This window comes from Carassius carassius, chromosome 50, assembly GCF_963082965.1.
Source record: "Carassius carassius chromosome 50, fCarCar2.1, whole genome shotgun sequence".
Lineage (NCBI taxonomy): Eukaryota > Metazoa > Chordata > Actinopteri > Cypriniformes > Cyprinidae > Carassius > Carassius carassius.
Window position 1 is genome coordinate 7936438 of NC_081804.1, and position 12820 is coordinate 7949257.

At 37.4% G+C, this 12820-nt stretch overlaps 1 protein-coding gene across 1 annotated transcript in view; it reads left to right on the plus strand.

Annotated features, from left to right (window-relative positions):
• LOC132133828 (liprin-beta-2-like) overlaps positions 1-12820 on the plus strand; it is a 41993-nt gene that overhangs the window by 590 nt on the left and 28583 nt on the right. Inside the window, exon 2 of the mRNA XM_059546823.1 lies at positions 2385-2590. Within this exon, the coding sequence (XP_059402806.1) occupies positions 2385-2590 (206 nt within the window). The remainder of the gene's footprint in view (positions 1-2384; positions 2591-12820) is intronic.

The window sequence follows — 12820 nt, forward strand, 5'->3', positions numbered from 1 at the left end:
AGAAAGAAAGAAGTTGGTTTTTTAATGGAGCAATATATTAAAATGATCATCAAAAGTGAATGATTTCTGAAGGATCAAGAGAAATAATGCTGAGAAGTCTGCTTTATCATGACAGGAATTATTAAAAAAATGTATTCAAATAGAAAATAGTTATTTTAAATTGTAATAATATTTCATAATGTTAGTGTTTTTAATGTATTTTTAATCTAATAAATGCAGCCTTAGTGAGCAGAAGAGACTAAAACATAAAAAATTAATGAAAGGGCCTAACATTAGTATATTGACATTGAATATTAGAAAATAAATGTTTACTGTGTAAAATATTTATTTTTTTAATTACACTTGACTATTTTTATTGATTCTTTTCATATCTTCCATTTTTCACTGAGCTGGTAGTTATATTATATATTATATATTATAGTTATAAGAAATACTATGTTTATTTAATATATAAACCATGTTATTGCATTTACAGTTAAAATATAATGAGATTTGTTATCATAATGTAAACTTATTTGTACCATGTAATAACATTTTGCATACCACACATGGTCTATTAACTGTGTAGTCCTGCAAGTCATGAGTTATAATTGTCATGGCTACATGTGCCAAATATTACACATTCAGGACTTCAAATAGCATATACTTATAAATCAATTGCTTATGAATTTAAATAATTTGAAACCATTAATGTTTAGTAATCAGATGTCATACCATGTGGCTAATCCTGGCATGGTTGTGTCTCTTTGGTTCTGCTGTATGAACTGACTCATGACAATGAAGAAGTGTTGTTATAAGAGTTGCTCAAACTTCTTGAAATGCCTCCACCTACTGGTAACAGTTGGAACATCTCAATTACGATAAACTCAACTTTTTTTTCAACCGTCCTTTCTGATGGACCTAGTTGCAAGACATTGACAAAACAAGTATATGCATGTGTTCATGACAACAGGAATTTAAACATAAAAGCACATTAAACATAACATAACAAGAGCAATACAGCAATATGACAAGAGCAATAAACATGAGGTAGGATGTAAAATTGTAGTAATGTGAAGATGTAAAGATGTAATGTAATGTAACAACTAGCCTCATATATATGATTAATAGACTTTCTGGTTTCCAGTAGGTCTTGTTTTGTTTTGTTATTTTAGGTGATTTTTGATGATCAAATCCTAAATGATATCCAATAGCTTGAGCAAGAATAAATATTCCACTCTCTCTCTCTTTATTTTGTAATTTTTTTTTTACATCAAATAATTGTAAATTACTTTATTTTGTTTTACAGCTGAAATTGCATCGTTAGGGCATCCCTCCATGCACAGCTTGTTTCACAACACCCCCACTGATCCATTAAAGCAACCAATGAGGTCATTTTGTGCCTTCAGTCAAGCAAAACACTTGCACCTGAATGCACAAATTATGCATTTGTATAAACAGTTGTACATTCGTCTCACATTCTTTGCATGCATGCAAGAAGCATTTCTTTGCATTGTTCTCATTACTCTTAGCACCACTTTAGTACACCCACTGAGGTGGTCCTCACTGCAGAACACAAGATCCAGGGGCCCTGGTTGGTTCCAGATCCAACTCCTCCCACCTTACATATACCTAAACCTACCCATCTCCACCCCTGATCCCTAAACCCACCCATCACCACCCCAAACCTACCAATCTCCAGCCCCCAGGTGTGGATCCAACCACGCCCCCTGGATCTTGTTTTCTGCAGTGAGGGGCTACTGAACCCACTTATCTTCTTTGTAATGACATATGGAAACAATACAAATCTTACATTAACTGGACATGCAAACTAATGGAATATTGTGTAATGTGCTTACAACTGCATAAGCTTAAAGAGTGACACCAAGGCCCTTATCCATTGTCAACTGTGAGTCTCTTTGTTCTGAGTGTTGATTCTGCCATTAAAAAATGGAACGATGTCATCATACACGTTTAAAGTTTTATAGAATCCTGATGGTTTCCAGATGTTCCTGCAAATTAGTTTCGTCTCATTCCATAGTATCCAGATGGGGACGGTTGCAACTGTTGTGTTAGATGATGGAGGCGACAAGTGGCTGCAGTGGTGTGGGGGATGATGGTTAATATGATGTGATGATGTATAACATGGCGTGATGGTACATCTCCCCTGCTCTCTTACTATTAGTTTTTCCTCTCAAGTCACTTTTTGCCCTAGCTGTACCATAGATTGTATCTTTTCTCATCATTTTTGCTATTATGATACAATAAAAAACAAGAAAAAAAGGAATGGACTTTTAAAATATGCTAGATTCGAACCTGTGTCACCCATTTGAGCATATGACCACTAAGCTAAAGGTTTAACCTCTTCTATATTTTATTTAGTCCATTCATATTTCTGTCCGCAGGTTCCAAGGCTACGGTGGGGTTCAGTAATGGGCTGTATGATCTGAGCTCTCCTGTGAGCGCCGGGCCCCTGCCAGTTCTCCAGCTGGCTGAGGAGCTGAGACTGGCACTGGAGCTCCAGGTCAGGGACAAGGACTGCAACTCACTGCGCTCCCAAATGCCCTGCACCACCGCACAGACCCTCATGGAGTGGCTGGAGAAAGGATCGGTGAGGCACTTGAAAGTGAAAGCCTATAAAATGATTGTGAATGATGTTGGAATAGTATCACAGTTATTGAGAAACAATGGTCAGTTTTTATACTGGCTGATATAAGCCCTAGCCAGAGTTAATTCACTTAACAAGTGTCCTCTTTCTAACTCAGGTCAGTTCATTCACCCTTAACTAACTCATGAGCAATCATTATATTTTGAGTTTGATGTTTAATGTTTCCTGAGCTTCTCTGGTTAGGTTTAGTGCCATCTTCAAGTTTTCAGTCAGCATTTGGATAGTGTTTTCTTTATTTAAATATCTACACACCGTGTAGAGATACAGATGATAAATGAAATTTTTCATATTTCGTTTGTCATGTTTTGGAAACAAAACTTTCTTTAATGTTAATGTGGTGTCAGGATTATAAACAGCAAAAAGACCCTGCAAGTGTTAAGACTAGGGATGTAAAGATTACCCGCAGGCCGGTTGAAAATCGATTAAAATATTTGACGATTCGACACAAGCTACAGAAGCTAAACTAATCTCGATTCAATAAGGGGTAGGAGTTAATATGAATATATGTCTAAGGGGAACTTACTGTCTTTAGAAAAGTTTAGATGGTATTTTTTTTTCAACTTGCCTCAGTATAATGCATATTAAAGTTCATAAGTGCAGCACTGTTTTGTTTACAGCGGAAACCACGGAAACTCTTTAATTGCCACCTGCTGGCAGAGAGTGAATCTGCGTCTCATTCAGCTCGTCTGCCGTTTCTGTTCAATGCGGATATTTTTTTTATATGTATAGTTTCACAAAAACTGAAGTCAAACCATTCTGTTTTTGCTTCAAATTTCGAAATTATATAATCTTATATAGATTAAAAATTGCTCATGTTGCATGTATGCAGCATTTTTGTTTGGACCATGATTAAAATGCAGTGCATGGTTGCTCTCATTTTAAATGGAAAGAGCACAAACAAAGACTTATTTTGTTTATATGAAGAGATTTATTTTATTTGTTTTACTTATTTATTTGATTTGGGGCTTGTTTTAAAAATTAATTTAATTTTTTTTTCATTAAATTTATATTATATTTAAATTTTTAAATATAATATAAATTGACACTTTTATCCAAAACAATTTACAAATGAGGACAATAGAAGTAATCAAAACCTACAAAAGAGCAATATGTGCTATATTAGTATATTATTATAGTATTATATTTCAATTTCACAAAGAAATTTGCAGCATTTTGTCCAAGCAATAATAAAAGGACACATTTAATTCATAATTTGTCTTAAATCTCATTTAGTTAAAAATCTAAAAAAAATTGTGAATCGAATCGAGCCTTTTTCAGTAAGCAGCTATACTTATATATAGTATAAAAGGAATGGTTCATCATCAATGAAAATTCTTGCATTGTTTTCTCACTCAATTCTTTTTGTTCCCAACGTGGACTTTATTTCTTCAGTGGAACACAATGTAGAATAAAAAATGGCAAAGATATAAACAATGGTCCATATACAATGTTGTTTTAATTATTATTTTAAATTAGCTTTTATTTGTATGTTTTCAGTTTACTTTTAGTTACAAAAATGAATTTATAAATGAACATATATATCTTCAAAAAATATTTTTACTAGTTAACAATAAGAACAGTGTATGCATATGACTTGTGCACTATATTAGTCCTCTTCAGTCATTTAATCTCTTTGTGTGAAGAACAAATTGAAATCATTAATGACTAAAATCACTATTCACTGAAAATCTTCCCCTCTAGTGAGCTGTTCACATAAGAACCATTGCAACCCAAGGTTAGAACTGAACCTAATCGATCAATTCATTAAAAATAATTGACTCAAAAAAAATGACTTCGCTGACCCAAACGTGGTGAGCTCAAGTCTTAAGAACTATTTTTATGCTCCTTTTTTTAAAATCAGATCTTAAAAAGCTGCTTGAAGAATCTTCAAAAAAAAAAAGTCCTTATGTGTTCCAGTGAAAAAAAATAACAGCTTACAGGGTTGAAACAACATGAGTGAATAATGAGAATTATGATCTTTTTCAGTTTTGAGTGAACTACTGTATACCCTTAAGTACAGACTCTTGCCTAATACAGGGCAATTTCTCATGTGTCCCAGAGGCAGTTTTCTGGCCCAGCATTTGGGTGCATATAATTGTATGTTGCTTGGATGTTTGTAAAAGAGTTTGAATCCCCTCTGAGACATGTGAGGCTGTGCTTCCTGTCTCTCTCCCTCTCTTCCCTTCATATCCCCCTCTCCACGCAGTCATTCTCTCCTTTCTCTTTGCTCTGCATTAAAATGATCTGGTCACCTTTAGCTCGGCTTCATCTCCTCTAGGATAAGTCTGCGGCTGACAGCTCTGCTGACAGCTCATACTAACTAGACTATTTTCTTGATCCGTAGCCTGACAATGCATACTTGCTTTCTCAGAAAAGTGTTTTTCTTGTTTTGCTGGCATTTGCTATTGGCAAAAACAGTCCGTTTTTTGTGTATCCTGATGGGCTTGCACATGATTCTCATCAGTTGCCTGTGGTGATTTCTTGGTCAATGAACATAGAAAATCTCAGAAAGTGCATAAACAATCTTTTGGTGGAGCTCAATAATCAATCAAGGGCCTTGTTTTTGCAGCTGTGCACACACTAAAGGCCCTGATATACATCAAGCAAAGATGAAGAAAAAAACTACTGTCACTTCATATCGAACAAAATCAGGTTATCACCTTCGAACTATCATTGGTCCGTGGTGATTACGTAATGGGTTCTTTTCCATGCCTTTGACAAGGAAATCCTGTCCGGTTTATTTCTTCTTTTTGGTCTGTCAACGACATAAAAAATGAGCACACTGGAGAGCAGTTTTATAGTAATATAAAGTAGTAATAAGGGTTAGTATTAAGCTAGTAAGTCATAATTCTAATTTAAAGCAACGCTTACACATGTTTAATACTGCAAAGCTGCTTGCTTTAAAGCAGTCTATTGTATTAATTGCTGTATAAGTAAACATGATGTAACTTGACCGGAGTGCCGAATTACAAAGCTGGTGCAAACATATCCACATCGCTATGATCAGATGCTTTCTTAACTGCTGTTTGCTCACAGCTGTCACCTTTGTTGATTTCATTTTGTTATATACTTATTTACATGTATTTTTTTAAATCTAATATTTACTCACAGCAGCATTTGCAGTATGGGGATGTTCGCAATCAGTATCTCTGTTTGCTGCTCAAGTGTTTCAAACTTCTTTTTAAACAAAGACTGAAAAATAACTTGAGTTATTCAGGGCCTTTAACATTGTTTGATGAATTTTAACAGAATCCAGTTATTTCAATAGAAATCCACGTAATTGGGGAATTTTGGGATCAAAAACACTCATGCTTCCTTATTACAACCGATAAAAACATTGCAGCAAATGCAATTAAGTCCCGATAGTGAAACGTTCACATTAAAGGGCCTGCATTACTCTTTGTTCTTACACACCATATCTGTCCCATGTTTACATGCACATGAGGAATGTTTGCGGCAGCTGCAGAAACGAGATAAGAGAGCTTGTTCATCTCCTGACCTGACCCAAGACCTAAGCATGTCAATATGTCTACTTTTGTTTGTGTATGCATGCGCACATGTGTCTGGTATATCTCCAGCTTCACAGCTGTCGGGATCGGAGACTTTGCCAGGTGCAGCTGAACTCTCAAAGTTTTGGATAAGTTGAATGCTACACTAATATGACACCATTGCCCTGCTTGATCTCAGGGTGGAACCTTTAATGATGCTTGATAGCTAACGTAATCGCAAACTCCTTCGCTCAGAAGAATGTGTTTTTGAAATCTTAGAATGAAAAAAGTACACCAAAAGATAATGCAACATAGTCAAAGTGTCATTTGATGACCTCATCTGTAGGTATTTAACCGTTTTGATAACAATCCTCAGGGTGACCATATCCCTACTGCTCTGTATAGTACACAAAACTCCCTATGACGCAAACAGGAAATGCTCAATGCGAGGCATTACAAAGAGGGTGTAATTGGGTATGGTGTGGCATATTGGTTGAATCTCAGGCCTGGTAACCATCACAAGGCCCATACTGAATGTTTTAGCATTTTGTATACATTACTCACCTTAATTTTGTTCCAAACTTGTAGGATTATTTTCTGTGAAAGGCAAAAGTGAATTTGTAAAGAATATTGTATGATGTTACATTTCAGATCTACTAAAGCCATGTGGTAGCTTGGTAACAAACAGGCTGAAATTAAAAAGTCCACAGTAGCTCTTCTTGACACATTTATAAGTAACCTTCTGATGTCTGATTTATGAATGAATCATTAATTCATTCAAATCTTTTTTAATGGTCTGAATCATTTCACAAAACCTTTCTGAATTATTTGTCCATTAGATTAATTATTGACTTAGTTACAATTCTCTAGACCGAAACAATGACCTAATAGACCAAATAGTCTAGTTTTATCATCACTGTTTATCACACATAATTGTGGTTGTCAGAAATTCACCATAAAAATATGGCAACAATGTTTCAGTTATTACAGGACAGCATTTTGGTGCCTGCATATCCTTAAAGGGAAAGTCCACCCCAAAATTAAAATTTTGTCATTAATCACTTACCCCCCATGTCGTTTCAAACCTATAAAAGCTTCGTTCATCTTTGGAACACAATTTAAGATATTTTGGATGAAAACCTGGAGGCTTGTGACTGATCCATAGACTGCCAAGTAAAATACACTGTCAAAGTCCAGAAAAGTATGAAAGGCATTGTCAGAATAGTCCATCTGCCATCAGTGGTTCAACTGTAACTTTATGAAGCGATGAGAATACTTTTTGTACGAGAACAAAAAAACAAAAATACCAACTTTATTCAACAATTCGCTCTCTTCTGTCTCTCCCCATATCAAAGTGGTGCCATTTTTTACTCACAAAAGCATAAATTTTACTTTACAGTAAAATGACATATAATACATGTATATACTGTATGTGTGGTTGCATTGACCGTTGCTCTGCAAAATTTTGCAGGTTGAATCCAGTCATTTTAGTGGGAATTCATGCATTCGGGAGTTACATGTAATAGCAATAGTTCCTCACACAGATTTCTCTCATGTTTAAGTTGGACACAAAAAAATTCTGCACAGACCAACAGAACGATGCTTGGTTTGAAAGTGGCTTCTGAATGAGTGATGCTTCACATTACATTACATCATGCTTGCTGCACTGTGGACAGTGCTTTGCAGAAATTTCCTTAATGTGACCATGCCTTAAACCAGCGGTTCTCAATTCCAGTCCTCGCACCCCACTGCTCTCCATATTTTGCACGTCTCTCTTTGTTAACACACCTGATTCATTCACTGTTTTTTGTGCTGCACAGCATCTTTACACACGGACAACTGTGACATCATGTACCTCTGTAAATCAATACAATTTAAATTCACGACTTGCACACTTCAATGCACTTTGAATGGAACATATACGTTCGCTTTGAACTGGAATCATGGTGGAATATCCTGTAATGTTCACTTCGCAGGGCACTTACGTTCGAATAGAACAAACATCTGAAGTGCTAAAGCTGAGTTCAGACTGCACGATTTTCAAAGTAGTCGGGTCACTGTTCTTTTCACACTGCATGACTATATTGGCCAGCATTCAGTCACTGCTGTGTTCACACTGCACGATGGATCGGCGACACAAGGTTTCACACTGCATGACTTTACAATAGGAAGAATCGCCGTCAACTCTGTCTGGCACGCAAACTACTTTTCACAACCCAACACACGCAAGATGTGACAAGGAAACAACGCGATATCACACGTGCAAGACCGGAGTTCTCACGTGAGACTGGGATTATTATTAAAAATGGTAGCCCACAAGAAGCTTGCAGTAAGAATTGCTTGTGCACTGATTTGCAGCGAAAACAAGAAAAAGAAAAGAAGATTATGGAGGAGGAAATGGTTGGGGAGACGCGAGGAACAAGGATTGTGTGTTCTTATATCATGCTTGCTGATATTGTGGTCTATAACTCCTCCCCGAACTCCCCGCTGCTCTGTATCTTGCTCTCTCATTGGCTGTCGGTCATGTGGCTATCAGTCAGAACACTTTTCACACAGCATGATTTTGAATTGCCGACAGGTCCAGATATTTAGCATGCCAAATATCTCACGGGCATCTGCGACTTGTCTGCGATTCTCTTAGATCGCATCTTTGCTCATTCACACTGCGTGATTGTCACGCGCGTGAACGAGCACCGATTTGCCTGTGATTTTGGGCATTTGTCGGCGATTTCTCAAAACCTGTCGGCGAGCCAAAAACTGGACGCGGCTTAAAGCCGAGTTCAGACTGCACGTTTTCAAAGTAGTCGGGTCACTGTTCTTTTCACACTGCATGACTACCTTGGCCAGCCTTCAGTCACTGCTGTGTTCACACTGCACGATGGATCGGCGACAGAAGGTTTCACACTGCATGACTTTACAATAGGAAGAATCACAGACAGCTCTGTCTGGCACGCAAACTATGTTTCACAACCAAACACACGCGAGATGTGACAAGGAAACAACGCGATATCACACGTGCAAGACCGGAGTTTTCACATGAGACTGGGATAGCACAGATGAAACGTCAAACAGACACGGGTGCTCCTGCTAAATTTATACTAATTTATCTTCCATTTCATGGGTCCAAATAGACAGAGAAGAAAGCCTTTTTTTTCAAATGAAGCCATACTTGCTGATATTGTGGTCTATAACTCCTCCCCGAACTCCCCGCTGCTCTGTATCTTGCTCTCTCATTGGCTGTCGGTCATTGCCGATGTAGTTTTCAGTCAGAACACTTTTCAGACAGCATGATTTTGAATCGCCGACAGGTCCAGATATTTAGCCAAATATCTCACGGGCATCGGCGACTCATCTGCGATTCTCCCAGATCGCGTCTTTGCTCATTCACACTGCGTGATTATCACTCACGTGAACGAGCTCAGATTTGCCTGTAATTTCGGGCAATTTTTGGCGATTTCTCAAAACATGTCGGCGAGCCAAAAACTGAGCTAAAATCGTGCAGTCTGAATGCCGCTTAAGAGAAACGTTCAAAATGTGCAAAGCTTTGGGGCGCGAGGACTGGAATTGAAAATCCCTGCCTTAAACGATGCAGAATATTAATGTTGAGTAAACAATCCCTTTAAGTAAGTTAATTACAGCATATGATTGTTTACAGCAGTTAACATTTGCATGTTAACCTGCAGGCCTGATAAGACCACGAGTTTATGTTGTTATCTAGTTTGTGCTTTTCAGTCCCTTCACAGTCTTTCCCTCAGCTGTGTTTGTCCATGAAGGATACAACTGGACACAGCAGGCTTGCTTGTAAAACTAAAAATGCACAGAAATAGATGGATGTCTTCCACAGGAAATAGGGTCTTTGGAATAATGGGTTGAAGTCTTGAGTAAAAACATATGGAAGAGTACTGAGGCAGTGAGACTTTAAATGTCCCTCTCTCCATCTTTAGCTGTGTTTAAACAGAGACACTGGCTTGTTTCCCTTCAGACTTGCTCTCGAACTTAATTCGAGCCACTGTGTCATGCAGAGAAAAGAAAAAAGAAAAAGACTGAAAGAAAAGATTAGAAGAGCCTTTCGCATGTGAAAGAGGGAGTTGAATGTTGTCTTGGAGCATGTAGCATCAGCGAGTGGAAGTTGTGGATTTATGTTTTGCATCTGACACACTCTCTCTCTCTCTCTCTCTCTCTCTCTCTCTCTCTCTCTCTCTTTCAAACACACACACACACACACACACACACACTGAACATCTAAATGTCTGGCTGGGCAGCAGATACAGGGAGTCTTGGATAGACATCTGGCTTTAGAAATGAGGTTTGTGCAGTTGCTTCAGCATGTTAAGACCTCCTGTCTTCAGCAGCCAATATAAGGAGGAAGAGAAGGAGAAGGAGGCGACTCTGTAAAACAGGCAGAGCAGTCACTGAAACCCAGAGCTCAGATCTCAGCCAGCCGCTGCAGTCGCTCCTTCATTACAACGGGTCAAGATGGGCCTTCAGCATGGATGAGGAAATTGACTTTTATAAGCATTTCACTTGGCTTAAAAGGGTAGGTTGAAATGTATACTTTTCTACTTAAGTTATAATTTTTTTGGACATTTCCATTTAGCTTTCATTAATCACATTTTTTTCTCTTTCCCTCATGCACAGTCAACCAGTTATTATTGCAAACTTTTTTATGGAATACTGATATGTTTAAATTATTTTTAAATTATTAAGTTTCCAGTAAGAAAATAATAGTCCATTAAAATGTTACAAAACAATCAGCATAGCAACGTAACAAACACCATGACAATATTACACAACATAATATTAATATTACAGGTAACTAAGTGAAAAAATGCTCTTTTTTTGTTTAATGTATAGTTTAAAGTTAGCTGTAATAACCCTAGATGGTGACAGTTGCATGAAACTAGAGTCCATGGTGATTTGATAGACATGAAAGTAGCAGTGGTTTCTGTTACCCGGATGAGCAGACTGATATGGAGGGGTTCGATTTGTGTAGAACTGTTTGTCGTCGTTCAAAACATCAAGTTGTATTGTGCTGGTAAGGATGCGTGCCGGGAGCTTGTGATTTGCAATAGTACAAAAGGTCTTTTTACCCTGTCCAGCTTCAGTGATTCTGATCTCATGCCCTTGAACACAAACAAAAACGCTTTCACTAACTAACACTTGACATTTGGAGAAGTAAATCAAGCAGTAAAATTCAATTTAATGGTGGGGGTATGAACATCAATGTGCACACCTGTTCTTAAAGTGCAAGAGGCTTTATAAAGCTTGCCTGCCATGGTTGATGTGGTTTACAAGACATTGTGGGATTGCAGTAAGCCGGATATGGGGCAGATATTTGTAACATTGCAGGAAGGTACACAATGTAAAATGAAACCAGCCATTACATTCCAAAGTAAGAAAGGAATGACAGAAATTACAATTCACAAGCTGTATCAGTATAAAATGGTGGTTTAGAAGAGGAATGAAATGCATTACTGTATTGCAGGGATGGGTTGTACTTTAGAACTCTTGTCATACATTCTTGGACTGTGTAATAATGATCACTGTACTTTCTTCTGAAGTCATATCAGGCAGCAAGCAGGCAGTGGGACATGAAAATGGGGGATATTCCAGGGCTTTTGGGTTGTCTTGCTTATAAACATCTCTATGGTGAGGTAATAAATTGAATTGGTGCCCTAGAGAGCATCATGACTCTCACTGTTTGAACTCAGCTCTAAAGGTTAAATTAACTATAGATCAGGACATGTGGTGCACATCTGAAACAAGGAGACAAAGTCACTTTCTGTGGGTTTGGGTTGTAAATTAATGTTCCAGTTGATGTTTGCATGGTTTCCAGGTTAAAGCTGAAATGTAGTTTGTGAGCCTCTAGTGCAACTGAACCGCAACAGTTGTTTCCAAAAGAAAAAAATCCCATTCATTTTATCGATAAGGGAATTGATTTTAATGATAACTAATAAACCTTAAACGACAGAACTATTGTGAGCTACAAGGTTATTAATCGATGGTATATGCATTTGTTGAAGCCATCAGTCCACATTATTTTTTTAAATAATCATGTACAGTAGTGGAATTCCTGGTGAAAAACTACATTACCCATGATTTTGCAAAGTATCTCCACAAATCAGTTTGTGACATCAAAATAACACTTTAGCACCACACCCACTCCTGTAAAGCACTAGTACTTTAAATGAATATATTTATTCATTGTTTTTAATATGATGATATCTGTAGCAATGCTTTATGGGAATTGCAGTTCTTTCCTTCAATTCATAAATTATAATTTTACGGTTACTTTTAAGTTCTTTTGAGTTCATCACATTTACACATTGAATGATATTACACTCTTTTCTTCTGATATCAAACGTTTTTCTCATTACCTGTTTCCCAAGAAATAAATAACCTCAGGTTGAATTTAAACTTGCTGTGGACTGCAACTTTTATGCACAGAAAGCCTCATGTGTGAAGACTGAGCACTGCCTTTAGACAAGTTTAACCCTGTAATTCCTCCAGGGAGTCAGCCCTGTGAACCATGAGTAGACCGCTTTATTGTGAAAATTGACAGCCCTGGACACAGCAAAAGCTTAAAAGACAGAGATTATCCATGTGGCAAGCGTTAGCTCTGCTAGCTCAGCACTGACAAGTGACAGTGTCTTATCACGCTGCGACATGCTGTATTTACTGATGT